This window comes from Urocitellus parryii, chromosome 4, assembly GCF_045843805.1.
Source record: "Urocitellus parryii isolate mUroPar1 chromosome 4, mUroPar1.hap1, whole genome shotgun sequence".
Classification (NCBI taxonomy): Eukaryota; Metazoa; Chordata; class Mammalia; order Rodentia; family Sciuridae; genus Urocitellus; species Urocitellus parryii.
Genome location: NC_135534.1, coordinates 107,763,236 through 107,785,460, shown reverse-complemented (window position 1 = coordinate 107,785,460; position 22,225 = coordinate 107,763,236). Strand labels below are relative to the sequence as shown.

Below are 22,225 nucleotides of genomic sequence, written 5' to 3'. Positions count from 1 at the left end.
GATGGGGACCTACCCAAATGGCAAAAACATGGAATTCAGCTCGTCATCTCCAAAAACGTCTTTATTTTAGTACATTCAGAACAGAAGCAACGTGAGGACAACTTGATTCAAGGTGGCAGCGTGGTGGAGGTGGAGGTGGTGGTAGCAACTGTTTATTTCTCTCTCCCTCTGAATTTTCTAAGTTTACAATCAGAAATTGCATAGAATTTGTTTTCCATCAGAAAATGACAACTCTCTGCACGAAACTCCCAATTGGTGACGCCCAAGCCAAAGTCAAGCAGCTGCTGGGAGGCCTCACTCCTCCCATCACAGGTGTGCTCTGGACCCCGCAAACTTCTCCCAAGTGGAGCACTGACTAGCAGTCACCTCGTAGCCAGGAAGGCATCAATAATCTGATTCTGTGGATGCAGGAGAAGTTAAATACTTTAGCTTAAAGTCACACAAGGGAGGCTACTGCCCAAGCTGAGGTTAGGATTCAAGAATTTGAGGTTCCCAGTCTGTGATTGCCAAAGAAACTCTATACCTTTCTCAGGAACCCAGTAAATTCTTGATTGCTTAAGGTCTTTCCATTTAATAAGTGTGGGCGTGCACACGCGCGCGCGCGCGCGCACACACACACACACACACACACACACACACACTTGCACTCAGGTTTCAAATCTAGTAACAAGAAATCACCAAATCCTTCATAGCCTTGGGGATGGGGCATCATAGGCAGCTACTGAGTTTGGTTAAAAAGAGATGCAGTTATGATAAAGTATGCACCATACCAATAGGGCAGCCCGTCCTTCCTCTGTAAGTAGCGCACTACAATAGAAGCCAAGGCCATGGTATGGGAAAATTGTATCTACCCTCTCTGCTCCTTTCACAAGGCCCCAGGACACTATGCCCTCTGTTTTCCTCCCTCCCCTGTCTGTCTTTAGACACCACATTCCCAAAAGACCAAACCCAACACAATAATAGCAAAAGTCAGGAAAATAAAGAGAAAGAAAAAAAAAACAGATTAACCCTTGAAATCCCAGGCATTTTAAGGTCTCTCTGAGTGAACTATGGGTTAATTGCTTTTTGGCATTTGAAAAACTGCTTTAATGGACTTTCAGTGGAGACTTGCCCCCCTGGTTCTTCTTCAGATCCTTCTCCCACACTCCTTTAGGCCCCCAACCCCCACAAGGACTGGGAGTTCAGCACCGGAAGGAAATCTGATGCACTGGCAACTTCATATCCTAAAATCCAGGAAAAGGGAATAGGGATGATTTAGACTTCCATTTCCTAACCAGCCTCCCCCTCCAAACAACACAAAGCAAATGAACAGAATTGAAAAGACGACAAAAGAAAAGGAGGGAGGAAAGGAGCATTAACAAAAATATACAAATTCAGAAGAAAAAAAAAATCTTCCCTGTTGAGTTTAATTTTTGTTTCTGTTTTTGTTTTCTGTAAGAATTAGACCCAGGGTACAATGGCCCCTTCTTAGGGGGAAATTCAACTGATGATTTCATCAATTCCTTGGACTGGTCCAGGCAAGGTCCCCCACCCAGACTCTATGTTGTTTGGGCAGGAGAGAAAGACCCACTGGGGGAAGGTGGGTCCTTGTGCCCACCAGGGAGCGCATTCCTTTGCCACTTGGGTGTAATGTCTCTGGGTGGACCGCTCCCGACCAGGCGCTGTCCGTGTCTGGCTGGGGCGACAGGCTCTTTGACCGTTTTGTAAAGTGACTGGATCCCCAATCCGGAGAGAAGTATGGACGCTGTACAAGTCCTGGCTCGCGGCGGACAGCAGCTCCTGCCCAGCCCTCCCGCCTCCTCTCCTGGCTCCGCGTCCTGCGGCCGCTGGGGCTACTCGGGCTCGCTGCTGTTGGTGGTCTTCTCCCACTCCAGGCTCTCCTCGCTGCGCGCAGGCGAAGGCCGCGCCCGCAGGCCTTGGAAGCGGCGGCACTCGGGGCAGACGCGGATGTGGGTGCAGCCGCGGGCCACCAGGGCGGCCTCCTGGGCTAGTCTCTGCGCCAGCTGGTCGGGCTCCCCAGCCCCGCACAGCTTGCCATTGCTGAGCGTCGCGGTGCCCCTGGGCCGGCGCTCCTCCGGGATGGGGGGCCGGGGCTGTGGGATCCCAGCTCGCCGCCGGCGGGGGTGGATACTGTCCTGACACAGGATGATGCTTCGCAGCTCGGTCACCATCTCCTGGCAGACGGACACCTGGAAGAGACAGCGAAGACACAGCCAGCCCCTCAGGATAAACCCCGCAGGATGGGATGAAGGGAGAGGGCTCACCTATAATTTTAGGTACGAAAATTACACGAAGGTCTTGCAATCCATCGCCTCCCTCCCAGCCCCACTGAATGTCTAAAAGCCCTTTATGCCTCAGTGTTCAATAGTTTTGTCAGCTGCTTGACTTATCTTTGAACACATTCAAAGACAATGATGTCACCATCTTGGGAAAGATTTTTGCACATTTGTATTAAATGCTGCTTCCTTCTACTGAGTTAATTTCTACTCCTGACATTTTCATCCACTGATCCTAGCTTAATTTGGACTTTGAATCCCAGTAAAGACCCCTCTACACCTCAGTCTCTCAAATATTTGAAAAAACTGCCAGGCCTCCATAACTTTCTGTCTTCAGGCCAAAGATTCTCATTTCCTTTAACCAACTGGTTTTGGCTGGAGAAGATGCATTCTGATAATAGCTAAAATGAGAGCAAGTGCTACTACTACAGGTCCATAGTCTCCTGATAGGAAATGCTTGACTCCAGCTGTGATGCATAATTCAGGATATTTGAATTTTAGGAAGATAATATAAGGTACAAACAGTATATTATGTATCACATCCAGTGGGTCTCAGGCAGATTCTGTTTTCAAGCACATTAATATTTCTGGAGCAAAATGTATGTATGCTCACACTGAGTGTGATAAAGACCACAAACATTAGTAAAGTTTTGTCACTGAATACATTTGCATCAAACTTATAAAGAACTTAGAACTTTCCAAGCTTTCTGGGTTTGAGAATTGTGGATGAAGGATTGTGCGCCTGTACTACTAGTGTTATTAGTTTATCCATCTCACAGATGTGCAAATGGAGATTCTGAAAAGTTAACATATCTGACAAAAACTGCTAATAAATAACTGAGAATTTGAGCTTCAACCTATCTAACTCTAAAGCCCATGCATGCTCTACTGAGTTCTCTCTAAGGAGACTTTTCTGGATGGACCATGATGGGAGAAGCAGCGTCTGTTCTTCCACGCTTTCTCTCCCAGTTCTGTCAATGGAATGGTTGTTCTACCACAGCCAAATAGCCAATGTAGCCCCAGCTCTCATTTTAGCCATCAAGAGAACTCTCATTCTTGCTGAATTTTTCAATGTATGTCTAGACCATGGGTGAGCTCTTGGGAGAAAAACCAAACATGAAACAACTATAGACAGTGTCACCTAGTGAAATATGGCTTACATTAGGACTTCAGATCTGAATTCTAAACCCACCATTGTTAGTAAATAACAAAGACTCCTGGCAAATCACTTTACCTCTCTGTGCTTCTAATAACTATTAACAACAGTAAACACCACCTACCTAATCCATCATGTGTGACAAGAATATAACCACATGTATTTACTAACTGTCTACTAGTGGTCAGGCACTGTGCTCTGCAGTAGAAATGAAAGACATAATCCTTACTGGAGGCAGTTGAGTGTCTAGTCATTGCAACGTTGCATGTAAGTTACAGTGGTGCTGGGAAGGAGCAGAAATGATCAGCTCTACTAGACAAAGGGAGGCGGGAGGAGAAGGAATCACCTGAATTAGGTCTTATGGAATTAGTTAGTACCTCCTCCACTTAAGGAGTGAGAAAAGGGAGAGAGTAGAGCTGAAGAGAGGAACATAAGGAGAACAAAAAAGCTGGGGGCCATGCAAAGAGAGATTCTGGGAGGAGCTGTCCACATGATCAAGGGGCACACTGCATGCAGTCCAGTAAGGCCCCATGGCTTCTCTTTGGTGTCATCCTTTGCTAAAAGAGGTCAGACCTTTTATCAATAGCCTTTCAACGCAACGATGGAGAAAAGCCAGGCTGACCTATATTGAGGACCAAATGGGAGGTGAGGAAATAGAAACAGATTATCATCAGACCTGGTTGGTTTGGAAGAAGAGAGGGATAAAGTAAGAGCAAGAGTAATGTTACTCTTATTTTAAAAATATGGGTTAACTAGAGCATAGTTATGGATTTTTAGAGAGAGAAGACAGAAAAAAAATTATAGGGAAGACAGAGATTAATCTGAGAGTAGAAATGGTAGGATAAAGGTAGAGACATGAACACTGAGACATCTGCTGTAGCCACAGGATTAACAGAGTTGTGGGTGCATTTTTAGGTAAGGATTTTAACTTGTGGCTAGTCTTAATTTCTCAGTGAGGTGGGGAGTAAAACTAATCTCTGTGCATGCAGGAACAGAGACCTTGAGGAATGGGTGATGTCATGGAGGGTCTATGTGAGGATGGGAAAGAGGCTGAGCTCAGAAAAGTAAAAGGACTGGCAGGCAGTATTGTGTCCAGGGCCCACTTGTGGCGGGACTCTGTGGACTTCCAGGGTGCTGGCCGTACAGTCATGAGATATTTTTCCAGCATCAACTAGGGAAGGGGATTTGGGAATGATCCAGAGTTGGAACCTTGAGGTAGAGACTAGTGAACTTAAAAAAAATTAAATAAAATCTCATAATGCAATTAACATGCAAGAATTTTTGCACTTTCTCTGGGGTGCAAGGGAAGAATAGACCAAATCTTCTCAGACTTTTCCTTCAGTGTGAAGTTTATATTAACCCAGACTCTAAGCTACTCTGGAAAATTTCATTTATTCAAAATCCCCAAGAAGGAAGATATAATTCTTGGTTCCTGTAAGTTGTTATATCTCTAAGGGTTTTTTTTCACCTGTAAGGCAAACCATATTTAAAATGGAAGGACTGAGGTCATATTTTCCATTAATTAGCTCTCTCTCTCTCTCTCTCTCTCTCTCTCTCTCTCTCTGTCACACACACACACACACACACACACACACACACACACACACTACATCTTAAACTATAGTTCTATAAGGGTTTTTGTCCGTGAAACTCTTTCGTTGTTCATGAAACATTTTTCACATATTTATGTCCTCAGCTGTTTCAAAGAAGAATGTGAAACCCAGAGAGGTTAGTTAGTACCTTTCCTGAGGCTGTACAATTAGGAAGTGATAAAGCACGAACTCAGATTTCCCACAGGGGGCCTGGAATTCTTTTCATTGCATGGTAGCCTGCACCCTCCTAGGGGATTTCACAGCTACTGTCTGAAATATGTGCATGAGCCTGGGAACTTGACCGCATTGCCAGCACTGTAGGTCATACAACTTTGGAAGTTTACCTCGGTTGCTTCTGAGTGTCTGAGAGTCCATAAAAACTCCAACATAGCCATAAAAATGGCCACGATTAAGCCACAAATAAGAACCACGAAGATTCCACCAATATTCTCCATTCCCAGGCCTATAAGAAAATGACAAGAAGAAAAAATGAATGTAAAAGAGTAGAAAGATAATCACCCTACCAACAATGCTAAATTATATGAACAATGGGAATTTGAGTCTTGCAGACATCTTCGACACACATTGCTGGAAGAGAGCTAACTGTTTGTTTTAACACTAATGTAGTGTAGGTGCAGTAAAATGGGGGAGGGAGATCCAGTTTCAAATGAAGGAGACTGGAAAAGCTACAGAAGATGGTCTGGACTGGGTGGTGAAGATCATCCTAAAAGGAGGGCACATGCTGAATTTAATTTAGCTTATAGCAACACCAAACTACACATAAATTCTAGAAGTTTTATGTAAATTTTAATCAATCCTCTTAACACTGTGTCTGTGTGATATAAAGCAACTGTTCTGACTAAATCATGGATAGGAAAAACTTGTTTACCAGTGTCAGCATGTTACTGATTAATCATCCCTAATCCAAAAATCTGAAATCTGAAACATTTTGGGCACCAATGTGATGTTTACAGAGTTTCTGATCTTGGATTATTTCAAATTTCAGATTTTCAGATTAGGGATGCTCAATCCAAAATCTGAAACACTTCTAGTCCCAAACATTTCAGATAAGAGATGCTCAACATGTTACTAAAATACTTCTTTGGAAAGTAAAAATTTTTATTCCATAGGACTAAGTCATTCCAAACCTGGTTGCCATCAAGACTGCCTGTATTAGCTTGTTAAACACAGAGATTCCTAGTCTTTACCCCAGATCTACTGAATCGGTATCTCTGGAGATGAACCCCAGGAATCTGTACCTTAATACGAGTTTCACAGGTGACTCTTTTCTAGCCAGGAAGGCCTATAATTAATTGCAAATTGGTCTGTTTGGAAGAATTGTACAAGTTTTTAGGTTCCTTAAAGCCTAGCTGTATCCTCATTGCCTAGCATGATGCCTGACCTATAGAATATATTCAACACATATGTGACCATTTCATTTCCACAGTGTCAAACATCAAGTTTAGCTATGTAACTAACTGCTTTCTTTGGCATCAGAGAAACCTAAATTTAAGGGGGGGGGGTCTATCATAAAACAATGAAAACTTCATTCAACAGGGGCTATAATCATAAATCAAAAGGGAACTTTTATCCATGAAAATGCCAAGATGATAGCTTACATGTTCTGCTCTTTGGAAATGCTTGCACATTCTAATGCTTGTTCAGTCATCACACACACAGAGCTATGTCATTGTCAGGGTGAGCCAGCTCCACAAAACCCTATAGGATGAGCCACTGTTAAGGAACAGAAATCAGCTGGGAAAATAGCCCTACCTGGCCATTTCAAGATGTCTTGGGTTACCTCCCACAAAGCCTCAAGTGGGTGTCGGTTGCTATTTTGAAATAACTCAGCATGGTAGCAGTCCCTGCCTACACTGAGAATCTGCTTCCAATAGTTCCCAGAGCTTACATGATGAATGCATCAAACAGACCAGTCAACTCTTGTGAAACCGTGTGAATGAAGGAACTTCTAATTTGAATAGGCAAAAACGGAAGATGCTTTGGGTCATTTGAACATCTGCCTCCTTCACGTAGGGCCACTTAGGCAAGACTGTTGATTGTGGATGCATCAGGATCCACGTGAATGGGGGACAAAAAGGAAAACTGAAGATGGAATGCATACTGAAAAGGGTCTGGCTGGGGTTTGTAGTCAGGTGCTCCTTAGGCCCACAGTTTGGGGATGGTGAGAATTGGGGTATTTGGGATCTGTTCTGTGCATCCTGGATAAACTAGCTTCTCCAGCCAGCCCCTGAGGAGGGAGGCTGGAAGGAGATGCCCAGTGAGGAGGAAGTAACAACAGTGATACGAAAAATGGTCACCAGGTGACCATTAGGATATTCTAGGACTGCCCCCATCATTTGGGGTTAGTTCTGCCTGAGAAAGGAGAAAGGACTAGAGACCCCTCAAACGGCTTCCCCTTCCTCTTGTTTCTGGAAGTGGGTATTTCTTCTCTGGTTCTCATTCTGCCCCCTATGCTCTAGCTATGTCCCCAGCCTCTTATTAGTCACTACCTGGGTCCTCTTCAAGCTTCTCCTCCCTACTAGCTCTTTATCATTTATGTTTCTCCCTCCTTAAAGAAAAAAATATCCTCCTGACCCTTCCAATTCTATCTATTCAAAGACCTTCCCTTTCCTTTCGGCCCTGGCCAAGCTTTTTAAAAGAGATCTCTATAGCAGCATTATTTTGAGACATTCTAAAAGCTCTAAAACCTATTTGAAGATCCCATCTCATATAAAAAGCAGTAGAAGGAAATGTCCTCACATCTTGCGTAAAATACATTAAAAATTTTTTGCTTCCAATATTACTGAGGGGCAAGTAACAGTTAATTCACAATTGGCTGTGATTTCTCAGCAATCACCATGCATACAAGAGAATATTTTCAGAATGAGAAAATCTAAATCAAAAATTATTTCTAAATGTGACGCAGTTTTTATGAATATTAAATTTAAAAATTAATGAAGTTGAAACAATGTTCCATTTTGGAGATATTTAATTAAACATGTCTTAATTTAATTTTGCAGGTTTTTTCCCTGCATTTGGAAGCCAATCATTTTGTTCAGTCCTCAAATATAATTTTGGACACCAGAAAAGCTTTTAGGCTCTAGGCTCTGTCTGCAGTATCTGAAAGAGCAGATGATTCCGTACTGAATTTACTTTTGTTCTTTCTCATTCGATGCTCACCCCATGCAATTCTGCCTCGAACCATTAAAACCACCCTCACCACTTAGTTTCTAACTTCTTGGAAATTCGCCAGATCTGATCTCATGCAACCTCTCTTAGAACTTGACACTGTCAAACACTTTCCCTTCATGAAGCCATTGCTGCTGCTCTCTTCCAGTCTTACCAACTGACCTCTTTTCCTTGCTATGGGAACATTCTCTCCTCTTCCAGCATTTGGTCTCTGGCCTCTCCTCGGCGCACCAAGTTATTACCAAGCCCTGCTGTTTTCCTCTCCTTTATAAGCTTCAACTTCTTACCTTCTCCCCACCCCTCCTACCACTTCCCTCCTTCAGATGCCCACCACCTCTTTCTTATTCAGGTGATTGCAAGAGGCTCAGACCTGTCTCCTCTTCAACTTTACCCTCCACATAGTTGCCTCAGTGATCTTCCTGAAATGTAGAATCTGACGCGAGAATCATCTAATATTGTAGTACAACCATTTGCCATAGCCATGATCACTGTTCCTCTGCTCCTGTTAGCCTGGCTGCCTGGCATCCACCCCATTCCCCAGATACACACCTGGCCAACCTCAGCCTTTCCTTGAAGTCTTACACCAGGGCCACTCCTCCGAGTGCATTTCTCATCTAACTTAGTTACACTGCTTTTGTGTTTCACTAATAATACATTGTGCCTCATTCCGATCAGGTGTAAAAATTAGTTTTCAGTTTATATCCTTGGGTTTTTCATTAGACTGTGAATTCTTTGAGGGAAGAACAATGCCATGTTCAATCTGCAGTCCCCAATCACGGGACTTAGGAAGAGCTCAATCAGTGGTTGTTGAAAGAATGAACAGGAAAAAAAAAAAAAAAAAGGTTGGATTCCAGATGAAGAGGCCTGTAATACCAAAAACCTCCATCCACACAGGGATATGTATTCATTGCCTAATTAAGTTTTGTTTGAGATAATAGTAAAATGCGACAGTTCTCACTGAGGGCTTCTCCTGGCCACAGAGGCAGATGGCTCATACTGTACTATGCCTCGGGCTAAAAGGGAACTGAACATTGACGTGGTCTATGACACGGACCTTCTGTATTGGGTGGAAGTGGGGGAGTGTCATAAACAGACCTGTGATCTGTTCTGGGATAACTCTGATCCAACCAGAGCAAACTTCTTGCAGGAGCTGAGGTTTCAACAGGATGCTGGTAGGAACCATGAGTCACTGCAACGTCCCCTTGTCTTTCTTTCCCAGTTTCCTGCCTTTCAGGGCCTGCATATTAATCATGGGTGTTGGCTCCAGTGTGCCAATTTCTGACTGGCCTCCTCCTAGGAGTAAGGCTTCTATTCCATTCGTGCCTTTAGGAAGTTATTGGAAAGTGGAAGCAAGAATAGAGCGCTGGCAGAGCGAGAGCTGAGAAACAGATGGAGCGGGGAGCGGGAAGGGAGCGTTGGGAGAGTGCGGCAGCTCCATTTAACACTGTCATCAGCCACCCTCCCAGAAGTCAAGCACCTGCCACAGCATGCAGCCATTCATCAGAGGGGGCCATGTGGGCTCCCCCAGCCTGCGAGGCCCTTTCTGCACTCACAGATGCCTGGGCACCTGTAAGAGGGACCGGGAAGCCATGGAGTCGACTCATCCTTTCCTTTCTTCAGATGGAACCACACACAAGCCATCCAGACAGATGGCTTGAAAACTGGGATTTTTCTCCTGATGCTTGAGTCTCCTATGCCCCACAATCAGGCTGAAAAAGAATCAAACTCTCCTTGCAAACTCTAGGTTGGTTAAATACTAACTTTGGTGTCACTCGCAAATTGCCCACAAATACAAACAATAGTTTGCAAATACAAATGTATCCCTGTCACTGTCCCTAGCACTAGAGATGGAATGGCAGAAGGGAGAGAATACAATTCAGAGAAATTCAAATTGCCACCAATTGACTTGCTGTCCTTTTTTTCTGACTAGCTAATAACCACCCTTTGAACTCAGGTACACTCTGTCTTAGCCCTTAAAACCCCCACAGAACTCCAGGTAGCACTGTGGTCATCTGACTGAGAGGGGAAGCTCCTTTTGAACAAAAATGTGGTGGGAGGTAGGGGGTCATATCCCAGAGGCAAAGAGCAAGAGGCCACAGGAGCCGTGCAGACACGTGCAGAGAATCCAGGTGTGCAGAGAATCCAGAGGTGCAGGGGGTGGACAGACTCATGTCCTGATCTTGACAAGGGACAGTACATTTGCTCTTTGACATCAGCCAATACATCTTTATCAAGGATATTCCATGAGCTGGGCGCCATCCTGGGTGCTGAAGCTCTGTGTAATGTCTCTATAACAAGAGCATTGGACATGGGTTCCTGGGTCCATACGGCTTTCAAACATTTTCTCAGAGCCGCATTCACCTACTTCCTTGCAGATATGTCAAATGGTCCCATCTGTACAAACTTTACTGCACCTTCACATGCCCCTGTGTAAAGTGACCTATATGACCTTCCCAGAAAATGCAACGTGACCCATCACGTTGGTGCTACTGATGATTGTCAAACAGTAGGCTTGCACTTGCTTCTTGCATTCACAGTGACGTCTATTGCCTAGACTTACCAGATTCTGGAGAGAGTGATGGGAAAAAAGTAGGGAAAAGGACCACAAAATAGAAGAGGAACGGGAGAGGTATTTGATAAATTTTGCAACTTATCAAAACACAAGTTACTGGAGAGGCACTTTACAATTTGTCAGAATACAAGCTCAAGTATCTTATTTTTAAAAACACTGTTATCTCATTCAGTTATTAAAAACACTCTAAAGGAAACTCAGAGAACTTAAGTTACCTAAGTTTTCCTAGTTAAGATGTGAATTCTAGACAAATCTGATTCTAACGCTTATGATCCTTATAAAAGTGAAGCTCACCTTTGTGTTTACCATGAGCAAGGTTCCCATGCTGTTTTACCGCTGCCCTGGGACATGAGCACTGCTTTTACCCTCATTTTCTTAATGAGGAAACCAAGGTGTAAAGAAGTCAGGGAGGTTGCCCAAGCTTGCCCATGGTTGTCACATAGAAGTGCCCAAGTCCACACTGAAGCCAGAGAGGCCCTTGGTCCTCATGCCACATTGAGTCTCCCTGGCACTCTGCATCCACTCTGGATGCATGGGTGTGATCACAGAACTCAAGCTGGTATCCTGAGGACTGCATTCATTCCTGGGAAACTCCAGTGTGACAAGGGGTGAGGGTTCTATGTATGAGCTTCAAGTTCAGCCTATAAAGCCCCTTTCTATCCTGTAGAACGTTACATAAAATGTTTCAGTCGATGATTTGTTGACTTCCTCTTGGCTCAGTTTACAGACAAAGGTGGGCTGTCATCTTTATAATCGCTGCCCTCCTGTGTCGCAGAGTCTCTGGGCCGCCATTTGCCTGTTTCCGATCAAGCTTTCTGGCAACGTTTCTGGAGTTTCTCCGACTCTCAGCAATCAATCTGATTTGATTAAGGACAGGCTTCCTCTGTAGCATCTTTCTGAGACACTATCAAACTCCCACATTCAGGTTTCCAGCCTTGGCACTCGCTCTCCAGAGAAACCAGAGAAGCCGTATAGCCACGCAGGGCCCCTAAGAAGAAAGAGAGAGGGAAAGGTCCCCAGACTCCCCCTTTCCCCATCACCCGCCCCCACTCTAGCTGAGATGTCTCATGCCTTCGCTCCCACCGTGCCAGACAGCAAACTTCCTGTTCTCTAAGGATTCTGTGAGTTAATGCCACCGGCCTCCTTTCCATTCTTGAAAGGGAACCCTGGTTTTCACAGCCTGGTGGTGTATTTGTGTTCCTTTGAAGCCTGATTGTGAGTTTGTATTTTTTTTTCAAGATAATGGCATTTAATTTCCTTGGAGTTCACCAACCACCTTTTTGTCTAACAATTGTTCTGCAAAGCCTTCAGTAATCCAATCTCCGTGAATTGGGACGTCGGCATCTGTGAGTGGCTAGCAATATTTCTTTTTATAGGAGCTGGGTGAGAAAATAAATAAATAAAACAAGTGTTGTTTTGAAAAGACAAGGTAGAAGCAAATGGAACAGCTTGGAACGGAGCCTGCTCCTTTTTGTAATCTCTAGTCTTCCACAGGATCTGTTATTGCATTTTTCGGTTGGTTGTATGAAGGTACATGGTCACCAAGCTATCGGCAGGGAAAATAAGATGGGGAGATGAAGGCAGGGTTGTGGTGGCTCTTATCAGAGCCAAGTAAGACCTGGCAAGAAGGCTCAGGATGGGTGGCAGCAGCCCAATGTTAGGATTCTTCTTTGGAATTTGGCAGTGATGTTCAAGCTGTAGTGTAGGATTAGAGGTAGGGTAAGCACCAGTTCATTTTCTTTTAAATTTCTTGCATTTTATTAGGATAACAAAGCAGAAAAGAATTATGTTAGGCATCAGCGTGTTGTCTGGTACTTTTAATTGAAACTAAAGTGCCTTTAGGCACTGTGAATTTCAGAGGTCTCTGGAAAAAAGATCCCCGTCTCCTTCCCTTCGCCCTCATCTCTCTCTGCCTGTTCCATATTAGACTCATTCCTTTAGGCACATGCGAAAGTCAACTGATTCAAATTATAAAAAAGAAAGATCACCTAGGAGCTTCTGTGGAAAGCAAATTAAAACTACAGCTCTCTGTTCTCGTCAAGACACGAGAGAATAAACATTCCTGGGGCTTGATTCCTGGTGGCCATTTCAAAACTTCAAGGAAGAGATTTTTAGGGTCATTCTGGTCCTGTTTTTCCAAGTCTCTTGAGTAATGAGTTATACACCATAGTGAGCCTGATGACTAATTTGCCAGAGAGAAGTAACAGGACCTGCTTCTTGCTTGGCCTGGAGGACGTCATGCGGAATTTCACAAGTCCAAGAAGGCTTTGAGCCTCTCCAAGTAAAGCCTGGACTCCCAACCATGGCAAAAATAGGGCCACTGGGTGACACTGGCCTTAGCTGCTGCAGCTGGACTGGCAGCCCATGGCCTGGCTTTCATGGTGATTTGCACAGCCTCTCCCAGACAAACCCACGCTTGGACACTGCCTCTTATTAATACAGCTTGACCCCTTGCTCCAAAGGATGGCTGTAGAGAGGCAAGCCAACACTGGTTGATGGGCCCAGTCATCTTCTGAACACTGGGACCTAGGCAGGATGCCTTCCCCTGTTGATTATCCCTTTTCACGTGTTCAGTTCTCTTCTCCATGCCAGGGAACATTTGGCCCCCATGTGCAGCAGACAGAGGCCTCCTGTTCATGGCTTTCCATCTTTCCTGGGGGCTTGATCCCACTATCTCCCTTCTTCTTCCACCCTGAACCCTACTGTCAGACCAGTCTTCTTGAACCTCTGAAGAATGGAGAAGAATTTCCAGAGCCAACAACTGCAAAAATGATGATTTTATTTTTCTATGAATGAAATTAATTTTGACTTCAAACTTACATTTCACCTGATTAACAAAAACACAGGGACTTTTCTGTTTGAAAAACAGCTAAGCTACCTGCTATTTCACTCCACCTTCACAACAGCCCTGTAGCTGGTTACTGCATTTATTTCACAGATATAGAAACGAAGACTCGGGGCAGGAGTTATAGCTCAGTGGTAGAGCACTTGCCTGGCATGTGTGAGGCGCTGGGTTCGGTTCTAAGCTATATATATAAAATAAAGGTCTATCAACAACTAAATATATATTTTTAAAAAAGAAAGAAAGAAATGAGGACTCATCAGTGTTAACTAATGTGCTTAACTAAACTCACAGACGAGCAACTAGTGCAGCTGGGATTCAAATGACACCTGCCCATGCCCTGGATCTGTTAGTAGCTACTGCCTTCCCTATGGGCAGCTCTGGCCTTTTGTGGAAAGAAGAGCCAAGGACTGTGTGTTCTCACTGGGTTGTTTTAAGGGCAGTGTTTCCTTTACATTGCAAATGACTTGCCCCCTAGATCCATATTCTTGAGACCTTGCCTTGCCAGATAGAGATCCACGTATAGACAGTTAGAAACACATGGTCGCTCATTCACTGTCTCATCAGGGATAATCATTCATGCTGAGCAGAAAGGCAAGCACATGCTATCGTTCATTTTAATCCTCAGCTGCCTTCCAAGGGGAGAGCACACACAGGTAAATCTGATGCATATTTTAGCAAGGCTGCAGTAGATACTGGGTGACCACATGATTTATTGTTCAAACTAGAATACCTCAAGAACAAAAGTTATCTAAATATTATTAACAAGCATTAAATGATGTACAACAGATGTCATCAGGAATGTCCTAGGCAAACCAGGATATGTGTTCCTTACAGAAAATACCGGATGCTCAGGGACCCTCCCCAGCCCTTAATACACTAGTCAGTGACTGCTTGCCATTCAACCCAATTTAAAAGTCATTCATTCATTCAGTAAACTCTCCATGGGTTGGGGCCTGTGGACAGCCCTGTGAAGAAGATGAACCCTGGCCTCGTGAAACCTACATTCTAGTGGAGGAGGTGGAAAATAAACAAAGAACACATAAAAAAATGTATAAGGTAGTGATGAGATCTGAAAAGAGAAAATGGGGTGAGGGTAAGAGTGGAGAGAAGCCCTCTCAGAGGGAGGCCTCCTCCAGGAGGCTGGGCAGGAAACATGAGCCTGTCCTGGGGTGGAAGCAAGGGCAGAGACTTGGGGAGCAGGAAGGAAAGATGGAGAGGCTATGGAAAGCTTGAATTTCATTTTGAGTGAGATGGGAAGCCACAGGAAGGTTCGTGCAGAGGAATGCAGCAATCTGATTTGCATTTTAAAAAAGAACCACTCTGATTGGAGTGGAGAATCCACTGTGGAGATGCCAGGCTGGGAAAGGGGGAACAGGCAGAAGCCTGGACGCTGGGGTGAGAGGGGTGGAGTCAGGGAACACAGTGGAGGCCGAGCCTCCAGCACTTATGAGCTGGAGGTAGGGGACCTTGGGATAGGACTGATCAGCCAGCCCCAGCCTAGCCCTCCTCGGTGTCTTCCCAGACTTATTTTCTCTGTGTCCTAGAAGTCGATTCCTGAAATCTGGACACAAGAAACAAGCAAACTTGGTCCTCTGGGTCACAGGAGGAAGGCCCTGCATGTCCATACCTTTAGCTCTGTGATCTTCCTCTTTGGGGCACTTCCCCCCTTCCCACCACTTGCGCTTCAGGATTTCCAGGCGGTTGTTTTCCTGCAGCTGGAGAATGGCCAGATCAAACTCGTCCCGGAAAACCGAGCCTGCGGGGTCACAGGAGAGCCCAGGACACAGGACATGAGTGCCCTCTGAGGCACCACTCTGCTCGCTCCCCTTCCCAGCACACCTGTTGGCCACTGCCTGCTTGAACCTCAGCAAGGGAGACAGGTGGGCCTGCCCACAGGAAGGCTGTGCCCTCTCGCTGTCTCTTCCTCTGCAGGAAGCAGCTGGGAGCCTTCTGGCTTCAGGCATGCTTCTCCATCTTTTCTACTTTTGTTCCCTCCATACTGACTGGCACATCCAGCCCATGGCCAAAGACCCCAGTATGGATCAAGTAATGGCTTTCCAGATGGTGCTGCCACCCCACCTCCCTGCCTGGGCACTCCCACTTTCTAGATTATAAAGGTGGCCTATTCAGGTTAAGTGACCTGCCCACAGACACATGGGAAACTGGATGCAGAGCTTTCCGTCTGCCTCTAGGAAGCCTAAGCCTGTGCTTCTGGAATACAAATCTCTCAGTCAGTTGTCTGATTTCTACTTAAACTAATTTCTCGGGCACTTGTAACTGTCATTACATTATACTTGACAATGCACACTCAGAGCAGTCCCCAACCAGTGACGGGAGAGCCACCCAGGGTGTAACAGATGCCTCCTCTTGTCCATCCATGTGGAGAAGCCAGTCACCAGGGGTCCTCCGATCCCCATGGCTGCCCACCAAGTGCACCAGAACCCTCTGGCCCATCCACCACCCCATGCCCCCTGCTGCTCCCTTCCTCCTCAAACAAAAAGCCTCTTTCTGTTTAGTGCAATTCTTGTTTAATTTTTCTGATGGAATGTGGTCAAGGAGATTTGCTTCTAGAATTAAGGTTTAATCACAAGAACAGCTTAAATGAAACCTTGGAAAGCTCAGTGTCCCACAACAGGCGGAGGCTGGAGATCATTAACAGAAATCTGCCAAGAGACTGGAAAACAAGTATGTTGCCCAGTTTCTTTGCCCAAACTCAATGAAGGTCTGATGTCAACAGATGCTGCAGAGGAAAAAGGTTATAGTGAAGGATTCAGGCATAAACTTGGAACAAATAGATGAGTGCTTCTCAAGTTTTAATGTGCATAGGAATCATCTGGGGCTTTTGTTAAAAGTGCAGGTTCTGATTCAATAGCTCTGGGATGTGGGCCTGAGATTGTGCATTTCCATCAAGTTCCAGAGTGATGCCCAGGCTTCTGGGTCACGGGCTGCACTTTGAGAAGCAAAGGACTCAGCCATCTCCCAGATCTCTTCTGACTCTGGCTGCACAAGCCTGCATGGTAGAATCTTCCCTACTGTGGACACAACTATGCTTGAGCACACACACAATGCCTGCAGCATTGAATATGTCTATTTAATTAATTTGGGAGAACATCTGTAGGGTCTCTTGTACGGTAGGTGCTTAAAACACATCTGCAGTGAATGGATACACAAATAAGCTGCAAAACAGATGTGTCTGTGTATGGAGCTGATGACTATGTGGGGTTTAGAGACAAGTGTGCAGCCCGGCAAAGCATTTCAATCTCTCTCAAGGAACTTTGAGGCCAGCCTCACAACACACCACATGAAAGGGCTATCCTGCTCATTCTTTGGTTGCTTACTTAGCTCAAAACAACCTGATAAATTTTCCATCTTGTTCTTCATTTTGTTTCTCTTAATTTTCCTGGATCCAACCACATCGCTTATTCTGTAGTTATGCCCTTACCTCTCACTTCAGAATGACAGACATGCATAACCTCAGGGGATCTAAAAAGCCTATCTCACCAATGGACTATGTAATGTTCTTTCCAGCCTCCTGTGAGAATCTGGGCCAGCCCTCATCCCACCTTGTCACCTATCCCCCCCTTCCCAGCTGATGGGTCCCAGTTGGCTGCAGGGTTTTGTCAGTGAAGTACTGGATTTAAAGACAAGCATCCTAGATTCAAGCCAGCTTCTCCACTTGTTCTGTAGCCTTGGACAAGTAAGTCATCTGCTCTGAATCTCAGTTCTGTCTTCTATATAACAGGAGTAATCACTTGACCTCACTCAGGTGGGACAATTAAGTGAAAAAACACATGTGAAATAGCCTCAGCTCAGATAAGAAATAAATGCATTTCTTTTCCTTTTTCCTTGTTTATTGATGAACATTTCTAGAATTGGTGTTTTACCTCAACTATATTAGTTATAATAAACACCAACTATTGTTTTACCTCAAACTTCTCAAGGAAACTTTTATTTTTCCAGTATTAAGGATTGAACCCAGGGACACTTAATCACTGATCTACATACCCAGCCCTTTTTATTTTTGACAGGATTTTACTAAGTTGCTGAGGCTGGCCTCAAACTTGTGGTCCTCTTACCTTATCCTCCCAGGTTTCTGGGATTATAGATGTGTATCACTGCACTTGGCTTCATGAAAACTTTCAAAACACCGGACACCTGGATTAAATGTGTTAAGTCACTAGACTATTACCAGGTGCATCCTAAGTTCATTCTGTAGTTTATTCTACTATCTTGAAAGAAAATGTCATCCAATACATTTCTTAAACAGGCCCATAATCTGTAACATTAATAGACATCAATAAAATCCGACAGTAAATGGAGTATGTGTAGGTTTATGAGTTCCCTGAGTGAGGCTTCCAGCTTGCAGAACTGCTATTGTCAGAATCTATGGAGTTGAGAGTGTAATCTGAATTATTACTTATGTTTATTTGCTTGATTTCTGGTTCATATTCAAGAAGTTTTCTCTTTTTATCAAATAACATAGGGAACTATGGGAAAGATGAAAAGGGCACTAATATTTACCAAGAGTGTGACATGCTGCAGTAAGGTATCTGGCCAAATTATGAGGTTTAATCTTCACAATAATTCCATGAATAGGAATGAGAAACCAATTTTATGAATGGGATCACTGTGGCTCAGAAAGGTTAAATAAACATATATTGAGATACCATGGCCAGAAACCAGAATGCCTTCCCAGGTCTGCCTGATTCTAAGACCAAGCTCATTACACTCCACAGGTGTAAGAGAATCCTATAATTTGGAGAGCTCTGAGTTAGGTCAAGATCAATAGAAGGGACATGTCATGTAACCACAAGGATGTGCATGGAGGTATCAGTGCTCTCACATGACCTGATGGCCTCAGTTCTTCCCCTGATGCCTTGTGCAGGACAAACCTATGCAGCAACTGCTCTCAATGGTGCACGTATGGGGAAAGCCTGCATGTCAGACTCACTCGGGGAACATGTTCCAATCCCTACTCATTCACAAGAGCATTTAAACATGTCTACCCTTATCTTCTGGTGGAGGTACTATCAGCAGGAGAAGGCCCCAAGTGTGAGTATCCTTTATAAAGCACACCTGGGAAACCTTTCTGCAAGCCAAACATCTCCATCCTCCTATAACAAAGCTGGACAGCACCCAGTCAGCGAACAACACCAGAGCCTTACTGCCTGTTCTCAATGACCCTTGTGGACTTGGAATGGATGGATCAGTGAAACCCGCAAGTAATTTAAAAGCCATCTCATACAATCATGTCAGTAAACTTTCACAGGGGACATTAACAAATAGAAAAATTAATTCTAGTGTTCCCATCTCTTCTTTCTTCCCACTGCTAATGGAGATGTCAATCAAGAAAGAAATGGCCAAGGGGCAGGAAGCAAGAGAGAGAAGGAACAAAAGGCCTAAAGAATCCACCCAGGGCATCAATATGCCCTTTAATAATTAGAATTAGCCTTTGATAATGAATCAATTAAATGAACAATCAACGAGCTCTTTAATAATTAGAGCTGAGCTCTGATCACCGATTAGTGGAAGCATTGGGGTTGGCTTTTATCTTTCTTTAGCTTTAAGACTGCCCACCTCAAGTCACTGTTAAACTGGCTCTAGAAACAGGGGTTACTGAATTCAACACAGCAGTCAGTGGTTGAAGCTACGCTGGCCCTGCCTGGATGAAGCTCCCCACAGAGGCTGCTCCTCTCCTGCATACCGACTGGCATGCCAATCCCATAGCCCTTGGTGTCCAGCAGGCCCCCGATCTGAGTGAGGTTGCAGTTTCGCTGCCGATAGTACTCATTCATGGTGGACTCCAACAGGAAGGCGTAGTTGGAATTCAACACCCTGGCGATTCCCTCCTCTGTACTCTTCACGAACACACTTGGCTGCTTGGAGTACATGTAATTCCACATGCGTTGGTAGGTCTGGTAGCGGGAATTCTGGAGAAAGAACAGACAGGAAGCAGGATTGGGAAAAGAGAAAGGAAATGTGGGTTTAAAGAGGGAGGGAATCAAAGCCTTAAACTGCTGGCCCTTCTGCCACTCCACCTCTCCCCTTCTATCTCTCAACTCAACATGTTCGCTATCACTGAATGGTGGCCAAGGAGGGACTTGTGTCTTTACAGAAAGACCAGGAAGCAACAGGGTCCCCAGGCACTGTGAATTCTGTCTCCTGGTTTGATCTTCGGTTCTGCCTCATCTACCCTAGAGAGGTCTTCTATTGCCTACTTTCATTTTCTGGTAGAAGAATTAAAACTCTGGTTGCATCCCTTCATCATCCCTTAGTTTGGGGCAGTGAACTCAGGTTCATGAAGACTTATACAGAGACACCATCTGAAAAACCAGTGAGGTATTTTTTATCCACCCTAAAGCAATTTATCAACCACACGGCCAACACTAGCTTCTGTTTTGCCAATAATAACAAAACAGAATTCTGAGCGTCTATCCAAACTCTGCATTTACATTATGCTTTCTCTGGCCTCTATGTCAACAGGCACAGAGACTTGTATGAAAAACAAAAAACTGAAGGCCTTGATCTCATTTCATGTGAAAATGAACTTCTTGGATATTAGGTTGGTTGGACACTTATTAGCCCCAGGGGAAATCTGCTTCCCTTGAGCTCTTGAGGCTTACGAAAACTACTATTCTGTCTGGCCTGGTTCTGTCAGCCTTGGTGATCAATCAGTTTTGCCTGTCAGCAAGATATTGTGGCAGCACCTCCTCCTGAGCATTGCAAGGGAATCCCAAAGAAGCCAAGAGGGTCCCTATCTGAGGCCTGTCAGTTTGGGATCAATGACACCAGTTCTTCTTAATCTAGTGTTGCTCAAACTTCAGTCATTTGTGTAATATTTTAATCTTGCTTTGGTTAAGTGCTACCCATAAAATCTCTTACTTCTTAAAATTTAAAGATGCCTCCTCCTATCCAGTGATGTAAATAAAACTACTGGTTTGATTCATAGCATATATCTTTTTTTCCTAATGCACATAAAATAAAGATGAAACTATTACAATTTTAAAAATGTTCCATCACATTAAGCTTCAAATCACCTCAGGTGCATGTATAATGTTTCAGGATGGGCTGGTATGAACCCAAAGTCCTTTGGGGACCCCATTCTGGGGACATTTTGTGGAGCAAAAGAAAAATGAGCCCCAGGTGGACCTTCAAATTAGATGTTCAAAAGAGATAATGAGATGAGGAGAGATGTTTTTATCTCCAGTGGACAAACATCTCAACTTTATTCTGCCCAATTCCCAATGTTGGTGAGCAACCAAATGGGGTTTACTTGGAAGAAAGTCATGCTGGAGCCTCCGTGAATTGTGCCATACTCAATGGCGGTCTGGTCAGCCAGGTCATCCACTGACTCAATGGGCACATCCATGCGCTGCACAGTCAGGAAGGCTGCCAGGTTGGCCGTGTAGGATGAGATGATGATCAGCGTGAATGCCCACCTACGTAGGAAAAGACCAGGAAGTCATCACTGCCCGGGCACTTTCGGGAGCCTTGGCCCCCAAACCCAGACTTGCTATGGCACAGGAGAGACCTGCAGAAGCTCTCAACTCAGTGGGGGAAGAGGAAGGAGGCGGAGCATAGGATGTCAAGAGAAATGAATTGAGTTGGTGAATGTTGCCTGGAAGTAGACAATCGATTTTTTTTCTTATTTCCGAAAGGAGGTGATTATTGGTTGTTATTCAGAAGATATGTAGTCCATGCACATGAGATAGTTGGGGGGCTATGGGAAATGAGCCAGTGAATGAGCAAAGGGTGCCAATCCTGAGCCAGGCCACCTCCCTTGTCCCTCACACTGAGGTCAACCTTCAGATGGGCCTCTCCAGGTACTGACCACCTGCCATGAGCTACAACCACCACCTTATAGAATCCCTACAACTCAGGGAGGCACATTTCCTTTCTCTGTTTTACAGATGAGGAAACGGAGGGTCAGAGAAGTGAAGTAGCTTGCTGAATAACACATTGTTAAATTCTCATTTTAGAACCAGTTCTATAACTCTTAATAGCAGAAAATCTTTCATGAAGACAGACTGGTGGGAAGTATCTTTGAACTGCTAAAAAAGTTGGAATCTGGCAACAGTCTTACAACAGTTATGCTATTCCATACTAGAAGATTATTGTAATGAGTAGCTAGAGCTCATTTATAATTGCAATAATTTTTCGATGCAGGCAGCATATACACTAAAGTCATTAATGACAGTTTGTTCGCGTTGGTAGGTTAAACAAGCTTTTCCTATCTGGTCAACAGTACAGATCTGCATACTGATCCCTTTGTTTGTGTATAACGGGTTTGAAGATAGATCCATGCCCAGTTCAGGTTAGAGAAGCACAGATTCTGAATTAATGGGGTCTGAATGCCTTTACACATTGTGAACTCAGCACCAGTTAAAGCACAGTGTTGCCCCAAGACCCAGCAGCTGGCAGCCACTGGATGGATTTTCAAGAGCAAAAATTTCCCTTGTCTCTTTTCCCACTGTCACCAAGACCTCCTGCTAGCTGCCTCCCTGGGGGGGGGGGTGAAGTAATAGGGGCATATACCAACTCGATGAGCACATCGATATGCTGGACCTGCAGGGAGGTGAACTGGTTTTCTGTTCT

At 44.6% G+C, this 22,225-nt stretch overlaps 1 protein-coding gene across 4 annotated transcripts in view; it reads right to left on the bottom strand.

Moving 5' to 3' along the window:
• Positions 1 to 1,832: 1,832 nt before the first annotated feature.
• The window catches only part of Grik4 (glutamate ionotropic receptor kainate type subunit 4), a 281,673-nt gene continuing 261,280 nt past the window's right edge, over positions 1,833 to 22,225 (bottom strand). For all 4 annotated transcript variants that reach the window (XM_026403467.2, XM_077797752.1, XM_077797753.1 and 1 more), the window contains 5 exons: positions 20,904 to 21,069; positions 19,335 to 19,560; positions 15,258 to 15,386; positions 5,369 to 5,487; positions 1,833 to 2,189 (listed from right to left, as the gene is read on the bottom strand). In XM_026403467.2, the coding sequence (XP_026259252.2) occupies positions 1,833 to 2,189; positions 5,369 to 5,487; positions 15,258 to 15,386; positions 19,335 to 19,560; positions 20,904 to 21,069 (997 nt within the window). The remainder of the gene's footprint in view (positions 2,190 to 5,368; positions 5,488 to 15,257; positions 15,387 to 19,334; positions 19,561 to 20,903; positions 21,070 to 22,225) is intronic.